The sequence below is a fragment of the Scyliorhinus canicula genome, chromosome 11 (assembly GCF_902713615.1).
Source record: "Scyliorhinus canicula chromosome 11, sScyCan1.1, whole genome shotgun sequence".
In the NCBI taxonomy this organism is placed as follows: Eukaryota; Metazoa; Chordata; class Chondrichthyes; order Carcharhiniformes; family Scyliorhinidae; genus Scyliorhinus; species Scyliorhinus canicula.
The window spans coordinates 117766186-117785687 of NC_052156.1; the positions used below are offsets into that span (position 1 = coordinate 117766186).

The 19502-nt window shown below is 46.5% G+C and overlaps 1 protein-coding gene across 2 annotated transcripts in view; it reads left to right on the forward strand.

Annotated features, from left to right (window-relative positions):
- Positions 1 to 19502, forward strand: part of vwf (von Willebrand factor) — a 137624-nt gene that overhangs the window by 43857 nt on the left and 74265 nt on the right. For both annotated transcript variants that reach the window (XM_038811190.1, XM_038811191.1), the window contains exons 20-26: positions 5798 to 5936; positions 8803 to 8937; positions 9083 to 9229; positions 10571 to 10711; positions 10805 to 10903; positions 15887 to 16043; positions 18249 to 18410. In XM_038811190.1, coding sequence (XP_038667118.1) covers positions 5798 to 5936; positions 8803 to 8937; positions 9083 to 9229; positions 10571 to 10711; positions 10805 to 10903; positions 15887 to 16043; positions 18249 to 18410 — 980 coding nt within the window. The remainder of the gene's footprint in view (positions 1 to 5797; positions 5937 to 8802; positions 8938 to 9082; positions 9230 to 10570; positions 10712 to 10804; positions 10904 to 15886; positions 16044 to 18248; positions 18411 to 19502) is intronic.

The window sequence follows — 19502 nt, forward strand, 5'->3', positions numbered from 1 at the left end:
ACTGGTCATCCTGTGTGTCAATCACTGCCTGTCTGCACTCCATCACATACCTGGATGTATATTATGACAACGTCCATGCATTTATTGCGGAAATCTCTCTGAAAAGTTAATGCCATCTGAGGAGTCGTCTGCTGGATTAGGTCCTATCTCCCCATGAGTTGTTTAGTGATCAGAGCATTCTTGCAACACCACTTCTATAATTTAATCTGTGCTGTAAACACATATTTTAATATGTATACTTCCCACTGACTGAGAGCAACCCCTGGCTGCTTTAACTTGACTGTGAACAGCATTTTGTTGTTAAATGGCAAGGCCTCCTCAGATCTTGTCAGAACACGAACCTGGGAATCACCTTTGGGCGGTTATCTGGACTCAAACATTTAACAAACCTGTTTTCAAATCTGGGGCAGGATTCTCCCCTACCCGGCAGGACGGGGGGTCTCGGCGTAGGGGAGTGGCGCCAACCACTCCGGGGTCAGGCTTCCCCAAAGGTGCAGAATTCTCCGCACCTTTGGGGGCTAGCCCCACGCTGGAGTGGTTGGCACCACGCCGACTGGCGCAAAAACCGGCGCCAGCGGCCTTTCAGGCCCGCCGCCCGGCGCCGGGGCTGGCCGAAAGGCTTTCGCCGGTTCACGCATGCGCCGGCGGTGACGTCAACGGCCAGCTACCGCTGACGTCACCATCGGCGCATGCGCGCTGTGGGTTTCTCTTCCGCTTCCGCCATGGCGGAGGCCGTGTTGGCGGCGGAGGAGAAAGAGTGCCCCTAGGGCATTGGCCCGATCCCTGATTGGGGGCCCCCAATTGCGGGCCTGGCCACCGTGGGGGCACCTCCCGGGGTCCGATCGGCCCGCGCCCCCCAAGACCCCGGGGGCCCGGTCGCGCCGCCGATCCCGCCGCCACCAGAGGTGGTTCAAACCTCAGCGGTGGGAGAGGCCTCCCAGCGGTGGGACTTCGGCCCATCGCGGGCGGAGAATCGCTGCAGGGGGCTCACCGATCGGAGTGGCGTGATTCCCGCCCCCGCCACTTCCCGGGTGGCGGAGAATCTCTGCCACGGCAGGGGCAGGATTTTCGGCGGCCCCAGGCGATTCTCCGACCCTGCTGGGGGTCGGAGAATTTCGCCCCTGGTCTCTGCTATTTTAATGGATGCATTAAACTATTTAACATAAATGGATTAATACTGTAATCTTATTAAAATGCCAGACACGAGCATGACACATTTGGAATTAACACTGAGTGTGGGTGTCGATGTCATTCCAGCAGAGATCTTTGTTTAAGTTGGGAGTCTTTGTAAAGTATGGAGCCCTGCTCATGGTTTTATGTCTGTCCTTCGAGCAGAGACAAAAAACAGAGTTCAAAAAATATTCTCTCCAAAGAAGTGACTATAAGGATTTGTTTTGTCAGCTTATCTCATCTATGTGGCCCAAGAGTAATAAAATAAACACTGATAAGACACAATACATTGGAAAAATCTTAATTTGAAGTATTCTTTGCCAAGAAAATAAAATAATCTATCTGGCAGATTTTATGAAATCACTAATGGGAAATGCTCTTTCCATAATTTCTTGTACTAACAGATGGAAAATTCCAATGATCGTGTGCCAGACTTCCTAATTTGTGTTCCCAGTGGATGAGCTTCCCTGCTGGGAGTGCAATATTGTAAAATTGCCTTGTTACTAATTTCTACTGGATAGGTTGCCTCACCATGTTAACATATAAATGTGTTCAAATGGCCCAATCTTTTTTACTTTCACAGCTTGAACCCAAATGGTAATTTCATCCCAGAATGTTAGCCTTTATATCCAAGGGAATGGGGTATAAAAATAGGGAAATCTTGCTAAAAGTACAAAATACTAGTTAGACCACGAACCTGGGAATCACCGCCTGGAATATTGTACAGTAAGAAGTCTTACAACACCAGGTGAAAGTCCAACAGGTTTGTTTCAAACACTAGCTTTCTGAGGAAGCTGAAGAAGGAACCTGAGGAAGGAGCAGTGCTCCGAAAGCTAGTGTGCTCACCCCAGTCCAATGACGGCATCTCCACATCATGGAATATTGTAAACAGGTTTGGTCCTCTGTTAAGTGTGGGCATGGATGTTAGACTGCCTGGTAGAATATCTGCGCCTGAACTTCAGTGGAAGATCTCGGCAACAGAGAACTGGTTTTCAAACTGCAAAATTCCACGGAACCCCGACAATGAAGAGGGAGGCCATTTGGCCCATTGAGTCTGCACCAACTCTACGAAAGAAGCCCACTCCCCCTCCATATCCCTATAACCCCACCTAGCCTCCCAATTTTAAAAACAAAATCTCTGCTGGAATGTCATTGACACCCACACTCAGTGTTATTTCCAAATGTGTCATGTTCATGTCTGGTATTTTAATAGAATTGCAATATGAATCCATTTATGTTAAATAGGTCAATGTTTCCATTAAATTGCAGAGACCAGATTTGAAAACAGGTTTGGACACTAAGGGACAATTTTAACCTGGCCAATCCACTTCACCTGCACACCGGAGCATCCAGAGGAAACTCACGCAGTCATGGGGAGAATGTACAAACTCCAAATGGACAGTCACCCAAGGCCGAAATTGAACCCAGGTCCCTGGTGCTTTGAGGCAGCAGTGCTAACCACTGTTCCGCTGTGCCACCCTTGACATTATAGGGGGAATCTCGGCACTCCAGGACTCATTGATCTTTTAGCAAAACCGTTCAGCATCTCTGGGCCCCAAGATATCTTTGTTCATTGGTAGGTCACGTTCAGTTCTGTCAGGTAGGAGTTAGACATATTGCAGAGGAGAAGAGGAACATCACTCTGTCCTCACTGCAAGCCATCATCATTCTCATGCGGCGTCCGGCCAATCACTTTAGTGCCCTGCCCATGAATGTAGCCACCATCATGATGACCTCCTGCAGGCTCCACCGTAGAGAGCAGATGTCAGGCAGATGTTGGTCTTCATATCCTAGTTCTGGTCATCAACAAACCAAGAGTCAGTGAAGGCATCGCTAGCCCTTCCTCCTCCGTGGGTTTTTCCTTGCCACCCTCTTGACATCCTCCTCATCTGAGGCGATGTGGTGCTCCTCCATCTCCTGCTGGCCCAGCTGCTCGACCCACTGCCAGCTTATGCAGAGGCCAGCAGACCACTATGATGCCATTCTCTGGGGGTTGTAATGGAGGGTTGGAGGGTCCCCCACAGGTCCAGGCACCATAACTGCATCTTGAGTTGTTCAAACACCTGCTCGACCAGCACACACTTTGGCACATGGGCCTCATTGTAGCGAGTCTGAGTGGGTATTTGTGGCCTCCGCACTGGCATCATTAGCCACCTCCCTGCACCTAGGATATGCCTGGTATGCAGGCGACGTCCATGGACCTGGTGTCCTAGCTCGCTTGGTCTCAGTCCAAGTTAATATACATGTAGACCTTCGCAAATAGCACATCAGTAACCTCCCTTATGCACTAGTGCAAGGCTGACTGGGAAATTCTTCACAGGTCAGCCGCACAGCCCTTAAGTGAGCTGCTGACATAGATGTTTAGAGCGGCAGTGATTTTTAAGGCCACAGGCAATGGCTGACCTCCCAGTCCATGTGGTACCAACATTTGCATCACTTGGCACAGGTGGTCCATCAACCTCCTGGGCAGGTACAGTCTTCTCCGGCACTGAAGCTCTGACATTTGGAGGCAGGAGGTCCTGCTTTGGAATGCCCTTTTCTGGGAATGTCTCCTCCTTGGCTATGTGATCTGTAGCCCTGCTCCCGGAAGGCCAAGGAGCCCAACTCCTCTACAAGACACTGTTCCTGGGCATGCAAAGTGGCACATCGATGTCGCTGCTCCTGCTTGATCGCAATCAAAAGATTGCCAACTCAACTGGCTCCATGATTCTCCCAAATCAAAAACTGAAACACAGTAAGAAGACTTACAACACCAGGTTAAAGTCCAACAGGTTTGTTTCGAATCACCAGCTTTCAGAGCACAGCTCCTTCCTCGGGTCACATCAAAAACTGAAAGGAAGAGAATATCAAAGTGAGCTATGCGGATTTCTGACAACGCTCTGGCCCACAGCCCTCGCAGGATCTGGGACATGCATCCAAGTCCATTCACCTATGTGAGCACCTTTCCAATGAGCCTCACTCTCTCCCGTCACACAATAGCCTCTTCACCACTGTTGCCCCACTCAACTCCACCTGAATGAAGTGCCTCGACCCTTGAGAGCCTCAACAGGCCACATGGTGCCCGCAAGGGTGAGAAATGAGGGCAGTTGAGTGCATTCAATTGATCTGCATTCTAACCTGTTGGGGGAAACGATAAGCTGCCACCTATTAACCCTTGAATGGGTGACTGATGCGCAACTACACCACAGTGTTATGAAGACGTGAGAATTATCCTTGGAGTTCATTGCTTGGGGGCTAGGCTTCGAAAGGGTTAACAATTGGGCGCCAATCAGTGGCACACACATGCATTGCAATGCTGATTAAATTAACATAATTAACTTGTCACGGAAGAGCTGATTAGGCAACTGGTCTCCCCTTGTTGCAAACGAGGTACATGTGATGACTGTAAAACTGCAATTTGCAGTCAACTTCATCCTTCGAGGGCATCCTCATTCCTTAAGCTCTCATGGGGTGCAGATTTAACGAGCCTTCCAACTTGAACAGCCAGCTACCCATGCATTACTCCCTGACAGCATGCCCTCCATAACTAACTGGCCTTGACCTTTCATACATCTCATGCCCTCTGACTTCAATGTGCTGCCTGAATGAGTGTGTGGAGTGGGTGGGGGGGTTCATTCTCACTGTAGTCGTCCTCCCTTCTGTGTGAGGGTCTTCAGGCTTTAGGAGGCTTGAAAACACTCCTTGTCATAGTCCCCTACTTTACACATGCAGTCTGGCATCTTGCAGTTTCCCCCTGTGCTGACCCTGTGGATTCACCTGCTTTCACCACTTTCCAGCTGCTCCTCTAGAAGAGCAATCCCTCGGCGGTGATATCGCCAAAAGCCCAGCAAGGAGGCCATTGGGATGCGATGCCTGCAGACCATGTGCCAGAACCCTTTAAACCTCAAGGCTCACAGCTATGAAGGGCCACGAAGGCCTGTGAGAGACCCCCCCCCCCCCCCCCAGATGCAGAGATGAACTGCCGCAACCCCATCCCCTGCCTCGAGTTACACTTGGCAAACTCCCCACGTTCTCTTCAGAGCCCCCTGTGCAATAAGCACTCTGGAGGGTGATGGTGACGTGAGCACTCACCTCTGATATCCCTCTCGAAGGTGAGGTCGCCAGGTTCTCATCCTCCTAGAGCTGTTGTAAATGGCGTCAGAGTGGCACCCGATGAATATTCAGTGAGGGGGAAATCCCGATGGGAGGGCTTGCTAATAAGTTGCTAATGTATTTAAATTAGTTCTCTACCTGGGGATTCTCGTTATGCCACAGGCTAGGGGCCTGGAAAATTGGAACAAATGATGTCGCCGAAGAGAATAGCATTTCCTGATGCTGGCCTTATTGTGCGCCAACATCGCCATTGTTGCTGACGGCTAAAATCTCCCCCGATAAGTGGAACAGAGCCATGGTAGGGAAGTCACCATTTGTTTAGCATGTGTCAAATTACTTGATATAATTTGAGGCAGTGATGGGACACAACACCTAACTTCAATGGTATCTGACTTTGGAGCTAGCAACATATTTACTCACTGACCTTTTGTTCCAGGCTCAAAATTGAGTGCAGACTGTGATTGTGGACTGAATGGCTGACACTACTCAGTGATATTCAAAGCTACTTTTCGTTGCTGTTTGTTTTTTTATGTAGCAAATGCCTCAATCGAAAGTGGCACTGCACTGACAAAGTCTGTGATGGCACCTGCCTCGGGATCGGTGAGGCCCACTACATAACATTTGATGGTCTGAAGTATACATTCCCAGGCAAATGTCAGTATGTCCTGGTTCAGGTAAGACTTGCATTCCTTGATGTGGTTTTATTGCATCATTTCACAATAGAACATAGAACTGTACAGCACAGTACAGGCCCTTCGGCCCACGATGTTGTGCCGAACTAGTCTGAAACTAAGATCAAATCACCTACTCCCAATCGTTCCAGTGCACTCCATATGCCTATCCAATAACTACCCATGTAGTGCAACAGACAGTTAAAGTTGAGGTGTCTGAAGATTGAACTTGCGGGCGGGGGGATGGGGGGGGGGATGTTTATTCTACCATGTTCATGTCATTGATTATGTTACTGTTTTTAAAATTTTTAAAAATGTTTTTATTCTCCATTTTCACATTTTCCTTCAAAATTTACACCCCACCCACAGACAGTACACGGTAACAAACACTAAATCAATCCCCTTAACAATAACAACGATCCCATCCCATCCTCCCACCACCCCAAACAGCGGCCCACCTGTCAATGTATGCATCCAATAAAACAAACCCTCCCACGGTGGAAACAAAAAACAAAGGAGAAAAAAAAAAAGGAGTCCAGGACCGCCCATGGTCACCATTAACCTAAAGAGTCCATTCCTCCCACCCCCCACCCCCCGCTACACTCAATGCCATCCAACCTCTGAAAGAGTACCGTACATGATACCCAAGAGTTGTAAACACCCCCCCCCCCCCTCCAACTCCTCCCCTCCACTGCCTCTTGTAAAACTCCTTCCTCCAACCTCGGTTCCTTCCCCTCAACTTTCCACCCCGGCTAGACCCCTCGGATCCTGTTCTGCCAGGCTCAGATGGCCGCAGCCCCTCCCCCCACCTCACTCCCATTCACTGGCCAGCTTAAACTGGCCAGCGTGGAGGCCCCTGCTCGGGTCCCTTTCCCCCTTGCATGGCCCTAGAAAAGCCCAGAAATCCCCTTTTAGCACACAAACCCCGCATATACACCTACACCCCAAAGAGCCCTCATTTCGAATGGAAGTCCCATCACTTCCCTTGTCCAAATATATACAACCTTGGCTCCTTTAGCCCATACACCCGCACGCAGTGAAACAGAAAAGAAGCAAATACAGTCATGAGGTTACATCGGCTCATGACCATTTCTCAATTTCTCCGTTCTGCCACAGTCTTTCTGCCTTCGCAAACTCCTCCACTGCTTCCGCTGTTCCAAAATAAAAGTCCTTGAGCTTGTAAGTCACCCTCAGCTTCGTTGGATATAGATGGTGAATTATGGGGATTTCCCAACATATGCTCCTGGCCAGTAAGATTACGCATTGGCAGTGTATCTTTGTACAGTTTACTGTATGTCCTTGTCTTTTGTAAAGTAAATAACTGAGCTCTTGTATAACATAGTAGAAACTTCAGGTGGGATGATCTGGCCATTCACATTAACTGGCTCTTGCAGTCCCGCCGCTGTCACGGGTTTTGTGGCAGCAAGGGATGCATTCAGCAGGAAACCCCGTCGACAATGGCGGGACCTGAAAATCTGGCCATTGGTGTGCCACCCTCCGCCACTGCAGAATATGTCACAGAGAGGGAAGAAAATCCTATCCCTAGTAACATAGAAAATAGGAGCAGGAGTAGACCATTTGGATCTGCCAGTCTGCTCCACAATTCATTATTATCATGGCTGATCATTCAACTTAGCAACCTGTTCCTACCTTCCTTCCCCCACCCGCCTCCCGCCAACAGCCTTTTATCCCTTTCGCCCCAAGAACTATATCCAACTCCTTCTTGAAGGCATACAATGTTTTGGCCTCAACTTCTTTCTGTGGTAGTGAATTCACTGGTTCACCACTCTCTGGGTGGAGAAATTTCTCCTCCTCTCAGTCCTAAATGGTTTATCCCATATCATTAGACTGTGGCCCTTGGTTCTGGATTTTCCCCACCCTGGGGAACATCCTTCCAGCATCTACCCTGTTTAGTCCTGTTAACATTTTGTAGGTTTCCATGAGATTCCCCTCATTCTTCTAAACTCCAGTGAATATAATCCTAACGACTCAATCCCTCCTCATAATTCAGTCCTGCCATTCCAGCAATCTGCAGCAAATTTTTGCTGCACTCCCTCGAAAGCAAGAACATCCTTCCTTGGATAAGGAGACCAATACTGCACACAGTATTCCAGATGTGATCTCACCAAGGCCCTGTATAATTGCAGTAAGACATCCCTACTCCTGCATTCGAATCCATAGCATTGGCAGGAGAAAGCATTAGGGTGCCTAACCATAAGAGCAGAAAATGCTGGAAATACTCAGCTGATCAGGCAGCAAGCATCTGTGGAGAGAAAGAGTTGAAGTTCCAGGTCTGATATCTCTCGTCAAGCCTTTGCCAAACTACCCAATAGATTCTCTTTCTGATTCAAGAGCTAATACCTCTGTGTCCCTTCCCATGACAGAAATTAAACCTTCCCATTGGTATTATGTTACAATATACTGGTTTAGCTCAGTTGGCTGGACAGTTGCTTTGTGATGCAGAGCGAGGCCAACAGCGTGGGTTCAATTCCCGTACCGGCTGAGGTAATTCATGAAGGCCCTACCTTCTCAACCTTGCCCCTTGCCTGAGGTATGGTGATCCTCAGGTTAAATCACCAACAGTCAGCTCTCTCTCAAAGGGGAAAGCAGACAGTGGAGACTTTAATTTTACTATTCCACAATTCTACTGATAATCTCTTCAAGAAATCAATCCCTATGTGCAGAAAATATTGCTAGATTTCCTATTTTCCTACAATCCCCTTAACTGTACCACCTAATCCTTCAATCCTGTTTCTGACTAAAGAACCTTTTTGACTCCACTCTCCATACTTGTGGAAACCTCAAAGAAGCATGCTTCTATATACTTGATTATTTTGTTTGCTTTCATCATCTTTCGAATACACTTTAGGATAGTTGTCATGGAGTTGAAGGGACATTTCGCATAATGGTGGAACATACTGGCTGTGGTTTGCCAGGAGAAGAATGTTCAAAAGACATCACGGTGCTCTATGATGGAGGAGAGTTGGAACTGTTTGGAAGAGAGGTATGTAATGGGAATGCCAGATAGGAATGTTTGTCCATATCGGTAAATCATTATTTCTTCATTTGTTAAAAGTGGCTTTATAAGACAGCCTTTTAAAATGTCACTTTTTTGCATATGGTTTTAACTTATGTGCTTCTTTGGTCAGGTGACCATCAAAAAGCCCGTTAACAATGAAGGAGACATTCAGATATTCAGGTCTGGTCTTTACTACGTAATTGTATTGGGTAAAAAGATTTCTATACTGTGGGACAAGGCCACTCGAATTTCTGTTCAACTTCAAGGCCAGTACCAGGTGAGTTGATTTTTCTTGTTTAATTTTCCCTGGTTTCTTCCTCCCTCCTCCCCATCCATCTGTCCATCCATCACATTGCCACACCATCCGTTTTGCCTTCTTTCATTTCTGTCTGTTTAATTAGCTCTGTACAGCTATCAACCATACAGAAAACGTTCAGATTGGTTAGATCCCCCCCTGTACCAGTGGCATAATGCATTAACATTTCATTAATAATAATCTTTAGTAGTGTCACAAGTGGCTTACATTAACACCGCAATTAAATTACTGTGAAAACTCCGAGTCGCCACACTCCGGCGCCTGTTCGGCTACACAGAGGGAGAATTCCGAATGTCCAATTCACCTAACAAGCACGTCTTTCAGGACTTGTGGGAGGAAACCGGAGCACCCTGATGAAACCCACGCAGACATGGGGAGAATGTGCAGACTCCGGACAGACAGTGACCCAAGCCGGGAATCAAACCCATGGACTTCTCCGCTGTAATGTACCCCCCCACCTTAGGAAATCTCCCTCATTGACATGGCATCATGTCAGCGAGGTTTACAACTGTTTTTTAAACAGGGGAACCCAGCAAAGGGAACCTACAAGGGCGCATGGATAAGTACAGCCCCCAGGCCAAGAGGGAAATAGCCGGGCAGTATTCTGTCATTGCCCCCTGGAACCCCAGCACTGCTGCCTGGCACCCTGGTACTGCCCCTGAGGGACAGTGCCAAGGGGCCTTCAATTGGGGAAGTCTGTGAGGAGGTGGAATCCCTGTGTTCCCAGGGAGTCCTGTGTGTGGGATTCCCTGGAGGGGTTGGAGTCACCGTCTCCATGGAGGGATCTTTTGAAAAAGAAATTTACCATCACGACGGCCCAATCTCTGGAGGGCTGGCGTTATTGGCTCTAGCAGGCCCATCCCACCAGCATGATGACTTGAGACAGGTCACCAGCATTTTGTTTTACTAAGTGCTGGAAAATATGGAGAGCAAAGCCGGTTGTGCATCTGATGAGCTGCACACCAGTTTTCTCCCCTAGTCCGGCACATAGAATAACAAAATGGACGATTTTAATCATGTTCATACCTTGCACTATTACCATCTTGTCTTTTTCAAACAATTCTAGATTTGATATTGTCTTTCCCTTTTCATTTTTCTTGCAAACAATAGGCTCTACAAAAGCTATTTAGGAATTAAAATGACTTATAATCATAACACTATGATATACAACAATGAAAGGGTTGGGAGAATCATTTAGGTACTGTTTCAGCTGAAATATTTATGATCAAGGAAAGCTTTGTTCAAATAAATCTGACCTATAATTTACTTTCTTCAAATGCCCTCCCCTCCCCTGTGATACAGGACAAAGTCTGTGGATTGTGTGGTAATTTTGATGGAAATGAAAATAATGATTTGGTGGGCAGCGGCAATCAACTCGAGATTGAGCCTGTTGATTTTGGGAATTCATGGATGGTGAAACATCTGTGTGCAGATGCCTACCAGGTACTTCTTGAGTTATGTTAATCCATTAACAATGTCTTGCAAAGTCTGTTTGTTTGAGTTAAGCATTTGTTCTGTTTTTATTCCATTCCCCAGACACTTTCTCCATGCAGTGGAAACAGTTTGAAGCAAGCGTTAGTTAAAAACTCATGTGACATCATAAAAAGTGGCCTGTTCAGCGAATGTGCACAGTTGGTAAGATGCCTTTCCGAAACCTTTAATGGACTGAATTAGCGCATCAGATTTCATGGGCTGGATTCACTCACGGCCGTGTATTTCCTGATGGCATGTGGGTGCCCACAATGGGAAACCCCATTGACTGGCTGCCGGGACGGGAGACCCCCGCTGCTGGTGGGGGTGTGCCGCACCAGAAAACGGGTGCGGCAGGATGGAGAATCCCACTCCATATGTCCAGCCAGTGTGAATCCTACAAACTGGGGCTCTGGAACTGTTTCATCACAAGATTACCTACTTCAAGTATGTGTCGGGTTATTTTCCAGTCTATGTTTTCCATGGGTAAAGAAAGTGACAACTTTATTGTACAAATGTAATGCATTTACAATAAAGTATCAACATCAGCCATGTGTTGAGGACATGGCTGGTGGTAAATGCCATCAAAAAATGATTGTCAGGATATCCCCAGCAATTACGGACCAGTCAGTTTAACATCAGTGGTGGGCAAGCCTCTGGGCACAATTATTCAGGCTAGAAAAATGTGGGTGGACTAGGAAGAGCCAAAATGGATTTCGGAATGGGATATCATGTTTAACCAACTGGCTGATGTTTTTTGACGAGGTCACAGAAAGAGTTGATAAGGGTAATGCTGTTGATGTGGTGCACATGGACTTTCAGAAGGCATTTGGCACAGCACCACACAACAGGCTTGTGAGAAATGTAGCAGCTGATAGAAAAAAAGGGACAGTAACAATGCAGAAACAAAGTAGGCTGAATAATAGGAAGTAGAGGGTAATGGTCATTGGATATTTTTCAGGCTGGAGAAAGGTTTGTATTGTTTCCCAGGTATTGGGCAACTTGCTTTTCTTGCTATATATGAATTATCTAGATGTTGATGTGCATGGGGACAATTTCAAAGTTTGCAGATGACACAAACTTGGAAGTATTGTAACCTATGAAGAGGTTCTGTGTAGAACTTCAAAAAGACATAGATAAGTTGGTGGAATAGACAGATAGGAGGCAGATGAAGTTCAATAGGGAGAACTATGAGGTGATGCATTTTGGAAGGAGGAACATGGAGAGACAAGACAATACAAAATAAAAGGTAACATTCCTAAAGGGATTTAGGCGCAGAGGGATCTAGAATAGAACCATAGAACCAGAGAATTCCAACAGTGCAGAAGGAGGCTATTCAGTCCATTGGGTCTGCACCAACCCTCTGAAAGAGCACCCCACCTGGGCCCACTCCCCTGCCCTACCCTTGTAACCCAACCTAACCTGCACATCTCTGGACATTAAGGGGCAATTTAGCATGGTCAATCTATCCAAACTGGTGTGTATTGGATTGGATCTGTTTATTGTCACGTGTACCGAGGTACAGTGAAAAGTATTTTTCTGCAAGCAGCTCAACAGATCATTCAGTACATGGAAGAAAAGGGAATTAAACAAAATTCATGAGAATACATAATAGGGCAACACAAGATATAAAATGTAACTACATAGGCATTGGCATCGGTTGAAGCATACAGGATGTAGTGTTAATGAGGTCAGTCAATAAGAGGGTCATTTAGGAGTCTGGTGACAGCGGGGAAGAAACTGTTTTTTAGTCTGTTCATTTGTGTTCTCAGACTTCTGAATCTCCTGCCCGATGGAAGAAGTTGGAAAAGTGAGTAAGCCGGGTGGGAGGGATCCTTGATTATGCTGCCCGCTTTACCCCGGCAGCGGGAGGTGTAGATGGAATCAATGGATGAGAGGCAGGTTCGTGTGATGGACTGGGCGGTATTCACGACTCTCTGAAGTTCCTTGCGGTCCTGGGCCGAGCAGTTGCCATACCAGGCTGTGATGCAGCCCGATAGGATGCTTTCTATAGTGCATCTGTAGAAGTTGGTAAGAGTTAATGTGGACATGCTGAATTTCCTTCGTTTCCTGAGGAAGTATAGGCGCTGTTGTGCTTTCTTGGTGATAGCATCGACGTGAGTGGACCAGGATAGAGTTTTGGTGATGTGCACCCCTAGGAATTTGAAACTGCTAACCATCTCCACCTCGGCTCCGTTGATGCTGACAGGGGTGTGTACAGTACTTTGCTTCCTGAAGTCGATGACCAGCTCTTTAGTTTTGCTGGCATTAAGGGAGAGATTGTTGTCGCTGCACCACTCCACTAGGTTCTCTATCTCCCTCCTGTATTCGGACTCGTCGTTACTCGAGATCCGGCCCACTATGGTCATATCGACAGCAAACTTGTAGATGGAGTTGGAACCAAGTTTTGCCACGCAGTCGTGTGTGTACAGAGAGTAGATAGGGGGCTAAGTACGCAGCCTTGCCAGGCATCGGTATTGAGGACTATTGTGGAGGAGGTGTTGGTGTTCATTCTTACTGACTGTGGTCTGTTGGTCAGAAAGTCAAGGATCCAGTTGCAGAGTGGAGAGCCAAGTCCTAGGTTTTGGAGCTTTGATATGAGCTTGGCTGGGATTATGGTGTTGAAGGCGGAGCTGTAGTCAATAAATAGGAGTCTGATGTAGGAGTCCTTGTTTTCGAGATGCTCTAGGGATGAGTGTAGGGCCAGGGAAATGGCGTCTGATGTGGACCGGTTGCGACGGTATGCGAATTGAAGTGGGTCAAGGCGTTCCGGGAGTATGGAGGTGATGCGCTTCATGATCAGCCTCTCGAAGCACTTCATTACAAGGGCCACCGGGCGGTAGTCATTGAGGCATGTTGCCTGATGTATGTGCATATCTGGGCTTTATTAATAGAAGCATAGGAGGTAACACAAACAAGGAGGTTATTCTCAGATTATGCAATTATGAAGCAGGCATATTGTGTACAGTTCTGGATGCCACACTATAGGAAGGAGGTGAACACATTAGCAATTGCAGAAGAGATTCACAAGAATGGTTCCAGAGATGAGTAACTTCTGTTATGGGGATAGATTGGAGAGGTTGGGACTGTTCTCCTTGGAGAGAAGAAGGCTAGGAGGAGCATGATAGAGGTGTTCATAAGCCTGCTGGACAGAATAGATAGTGAGAAACTGCTCCTGCCCATAAAATGATCAAGAACAAGAGGGTACAGGTTTAAAGTTATCTGTGAAAGAAGCAAATGTGAGGTGACAAAAATCTTTTCACACAACGAGTGGTTTAGGTCTAGAATGCCCTGTCTGGAAGTGTGGTGAAGGCAGATTCAAGCGAGGCATTCAAGAGGACAGTAGAGTATTATTTGAATAGAAACAATGCGCAGGGGTATGGAGAAAAGGCAAGGGAATGGTAATAAGTCATGATGCTTGTTTGCAGAGCTGGTGCAGACATGATGGGCCAAATGGCCTCCTTCTGTGCCATAACAATTCTGTGATTTGATGATAGTCCCACAGTTTAAAATGTATGACCAGAAGGTTACCAGCAGAAAATATTCCAATTTCTGGATTTCCCTGATATGTTTTCATGACACATGTATTAATAGTTTCCGCTGGAGGTCCTCTATTCTTACACAATGCTAAATCCAACTATTGAAAGCATCATTTCTACAGGTGCTGCAGGAAGCTCTAAAATCAATATCATGGGAGAAATCTAAGGATAAATATTTTACATTAAAATCGGACTTGTTTTTAAAGCACCCCACCCATATGCTAGAAGAGGGTCAATACTAGGATTGCTTGCACTTAGCATTAATACCAATCATGTCTATGTGGCTCAGGGAACCTCATTTGGCAATAGTTGAAGGAAACTGCCTCCACAGGCTCTAGGCTAACCTAAGGGTAATTGTAGAGCTGTGCCATCTGTTTCAAGGAGATCAGCTGCAGGGAGGAGTGCTGTTAACAACTCCTTACCAATGGTTTGTCATTGCCCTTTGCCATGTCAAAATTGCACAAATTATCTATTTCATTGCGCTAATGGATTTCCCAACGTCTGAGAAGCCATTAATGGCATCCCTGTGGCCAGAAAGACCCCTAGACCCAATAGCATGCCACACAAGGCGGGCATGATCTAAAAGTTATTCACTCTATCAATGTTTACCCAATCAGTGAGCAAAACTCCAGCTCACATACACGAATAAACACTCATTTAGAAATTTTCACTTAATGCTCTCAAGCATAACACAGTGCCATGCAGTATCGTGCCAAATAATGCTGTTTGAATGGATGTCCTTCATTGTCCCTTTTCTCCTTGTATAAACTTGTTGTTAGATTAGTCTAACAGTACCAGTGTCACAGAACCCAGCAGCATCTTACAATACGATGTACCACTTACACTACCCATCCTATGGATGAGCACATCTCTACACAGTTTGAATGATTTAGATAATGAGGAAGGAGGGTATGCAGTATAGGGAGTGTCTGATCTTAACTCTCTTAGAAAACGACAGCATTAGTGATTGCTTCAGTATTGACAGTGAGCCAGTTAGTCTGCTTGGGGAACAGATAAAGAACATGGGTTGGCAGATAGTAGCTGCAAATTCTACATGACAGGGCTTGATCAAACCGTGAGTGAAGAGGGTAACTCCTAGGGGCTGGTTTAGCTCACTCGGCTAAACCGCTGGCTTTTAAAGCAGACCAAGCAGGCCAGCAGCATGGTTCAATTCCCGTACCAGCCTCCCCAGACAGGCGCCGGAATGTGGCGACTAGGGGCTTTTCACAGTAACTTCATTGAAGCCTACTCGTGACAATAAGCGATTTTCATTTCATTTTTTTTCATAAATCCAAAGATAAGAAATAGATTGAGCGTCTCCCTTATTCTATAATAGAATCCATAGAAACCCTCCATGCAAAAGGAGGCCATTTGATCCTTTGAAAGCACACTCCTGCCCTATCTCTGTACACCCACCTAAATTACACCTGTTTGGACACTAAGGTGCAATTTTAGCATGGCCAACCCTCCTAAACTGCACATCATTGGACATGATTACCCAATGCTCCTTTTCTGTGAGCTCCATTCAATATATTTGAAACCGTAAATCACAAAAAAATCACAAAGGGAAGTCAGATAAGGATAAATACTTGTCGCATTTTTTTTTTAGATCAACCCTCAGCCTTTCTGGGAGATTTGTGTGTTTGACACCTGCTCCTGTGACTCGACAGGAGAGTGTCTTTGTCTCTGCAATGCTATAGCTGCCTACGCACATGAATGTGCACAACTCGGTATTCATGTCCAGTGGAGGGCAACCAATCTGTGCTGTAAGTAAACAAGGTTTTGGATTAGAACACTTCAGAAACTTAAAGAGTTGTTCCTCATTCAAAAGTGTGCTTTATGTTATTCTACTATGGACTGGAGTAGGCAAAGAATAGTTTCCACCAGCAAAGTTGCGGGTAAAATGAGTTGTACAATGTGTTCTTGTTGAATGTTGTTAAAAGTGATTTTGGAACAGAATTTAAAGGGTGCTACTACAGAGAGGAAAGCAGGCAGGGGGTTTGGGGTCTTCTGAACCTGATGTATTACTCCTGGATGATGAATGTGGAGAAGATAAGGAGCTGGGACAGAGGGGTTGACTCCTATTGGGTCAGAATGGAGGAGAGTTTGGGTAGGGGGTCGGGATTGAAGGTGCTAGCAACAGCGCTGCTCCCGACGGCCCCGGGGAGATACTCAGGGAGTCGATTAGTAATAGCTTTGTTGAGAATTTGGAGGCAGTTTCGACAGCACTTCGGTTTGGGGGCAGGGTCAAGGGAAATGCCGATTCGGGGGAACCATAGATTTGAGCCAGGGAAGTGGGATGTAAATTTTCGGAGATGGGTGGAGGAAGGAATTAGGACATTAAAAGATTTATTTCTTGGGGGGTCGCTTTGCGGGATTGAAGGAGCTGGGAGCAAAGTATGGGCTGGAGCAGGGGAAAATATTTCGATACATGCAGGTTTGAGACTTTGCCAGAAAGGAGATACAGAGCTTCCCAGTCGAGCCGGCTTCCACATTGCTGGACGAGGTGCTGACAATAGGGGGACTGGAGAAGGGGGTAGTATCGGCGGTTTATGGGGTTATTTTGGAGGAGGAGAAGGCGCCGCTAGAAGGGATCAAGGCAAAGTGGGAGGAAGAGTTGGGAGAGGGTATGGAGTAGGGGTTCTGGTGTGAGGTGCTCTGGAGGGTGAATGCCTCCACCTGTGTGCAAGATTGGGGCTGATACAGCTGAAGGTGGTGTATAGAGCGCACCTTACAAGGGCGAGGATGAGCCTGCTCTTTGAGGGGGTAGAAGATGTGTTTGAATGTTGCGGTGGGGGGGGGGCTGCAAACCACGTTCATATGTCTTGGTCCTGTCCAAAGCTGGAGGATTACTGGAAGGAGGTGTTTCGGGTAATCTCTAAAGTGGTGCACATGAAACTGGACCGGGTCCTTGGAAGGCCATATTCGGGGTGTCGGACCAGCCGGGGTTGGAAATGGGCTGATGTTGTAGCCTTCGCCTCGTTGATCGCCCAAAAGTGGATTCTGTTGGGATAGAGATCAACCTTCCCACCCTGTGCCCTGGCATGGCAGGGGGACTTGCTGGAAATCTTAACGCTTGAAAAGGTCAAATTTGAACTAAGGCGAAGGATGGAGGGGTTCTACAATTCATGTGCGTTATTCATTATGCACTTTCGAGAATTAGATCACATCGAACATTAGGGGGGTTGGGGGCTGGGATGATTGGTGGGGGGAGAGGGACTGTATGTGTTAATGGTGACTATGGGTGATTCCTGATTCCTTTTTTGTCATTTCTTTATGTTAACATGCGGGCTAATGTCTGGGGTTTGGTGGGAGGATGGGATTGTTGTTATTGATATGGGGATTGACATTCCATTCGTTACTGATTATTGTTTATTGCTGGATGTAAGTTTGGGAGAAAATGTGAAAAAGGAGAATAAAAAATATATTTTTTAAAAACAAGTGATTTTGGAAGAAGTAGTGACTTATAATGCACCTATAACAATTATACTACGAATGGTAGCTAGTGGCATGGACACTTTTGTGATAAACGTTTCAATGGAAATTCTGTTGATCCTAATTTTATCCAGGAGGTTTGAAAGAAGAATATTTTTGCCTTAGTCATAGTCACCCCACCCAATCTGGGGCTGCTGGATTACACAGTCACTCATCTCAGAAGCAGAGTTTCATTAAAACAAATGAGATTTAATGTATGAATCTGCATACTTGGCACGAGCCAGGCTCCTCTGAGGGGTGCAAGCCCAGAATTCATGGGCTCCCATGAACAGGAAGTCTCAAAGAATGACTATGATTTCTCGAATGCTCTGGGAATAGAGGTTTGCCAGTTTAGTCCGGTTGCAAAATGTGTTGAAGTGGATACTTATGACGGACAACACCCACTGTAAAATCTGATAAACAAATGAAAAGTATTGGTTCATTCTGAATTGCCCTCCAACCTTGTCGATGAAAGTGTTTTGTTTTTCACATGGAAGCAATGAGCTGTGAAGAGCTGAACATTGGGCAAGCCGAATATGTGTGCGAGTGGAGATACAACGTGTGTGCACCTGCCTGTCCCAGGACATGCCAACATAATATTGCAGAGGAAGACTGTCCTGTGAAATGTGTGGAGGGATGCCATGCATATTGTCCGACAGGTTAGTTTGAGAAAATATCTATGAAGCCAATGTTTAGCGATTGCACAATTTTACTGAATGCAGGATGGTCTCATTTATGGCATATCGGGCACGATTCTCCACTCCCACGCCGGGTGTAAGTTGAGGTTGCAGGAAACAAGAGAATAGCCAAGTGCTTCCTCAGCAGATAGGTTGAGTTAGGACAGGGATGGGCGATTTTATTTGCAGGGTTGGAAATAGACAATCTTCATGGTTGAGAGGCTATGTGTTCAGAAGTTCAGTTTGGGATCAAATTAAATGTCAAAGACGCAGACATCCTGCTTCAACCTGAAACATTGGCTTGGGAGTGGGTTGGGATGGCTGTTGAGGGAACAGAATGTATGGGAATGATGATGATTGAAGTTCACCCAAGACTGGATGTCAGACAAGTAGAACCAGCAGAAGGGTCATGAGAAATGGTAGTCATGAACCTGGGTGGCATCATCTGGTGAAGGTCCCCAGCTCCTCTCTGATTTCCAAGTTATTCTATGTTGGCAAATTAGTAAATTCTTGAGGTACATGTTTTTACCCTTGTTGTTGCAAGAGTGATTGTGTGATATCTTCTGATTTAGTGTGTGTTGCCGCTGCATTTTGGAATTTGGGTGGTCCATTTTGTTCAGTGGAGTGAGTAATTGGTTAGGGTGCAGATAGTAATAAAATAGCCCATTGCTACTTCACTCCTTTCTACTATCTCTTGCACAATTACATTTACCCCCATAATGCCATAAAACTCTAGCATGGTAGCATGGGGGGGGCAGCACAGTAGCATGGTGGTTAGCATAAATGCTTCACAGCTCCAGGGTCCCAGGTTCGATTCCCGGCTGGGTCACTGTCTGTGTGGAGTCTGCACATCCTCCCCTTGTGTGCGTGGGTTTCCTCCGGGTGCTCCGGTTTTCTCCCGCAGTCCAAAGATGTGCGGGTTAGGTGGATTGGCCATGCTAAATTGCCCGTAGTGTCCTTAAAAGTAAGGTTAAGGGTTGTTGGGTTACGGGTATAGGGTGGATACGTGGGTTTGAGTAGGGTGATCATTGCTCGGCCCAACATCGAGGGCCGAAGGGCCTGTTCTGTGCTGTA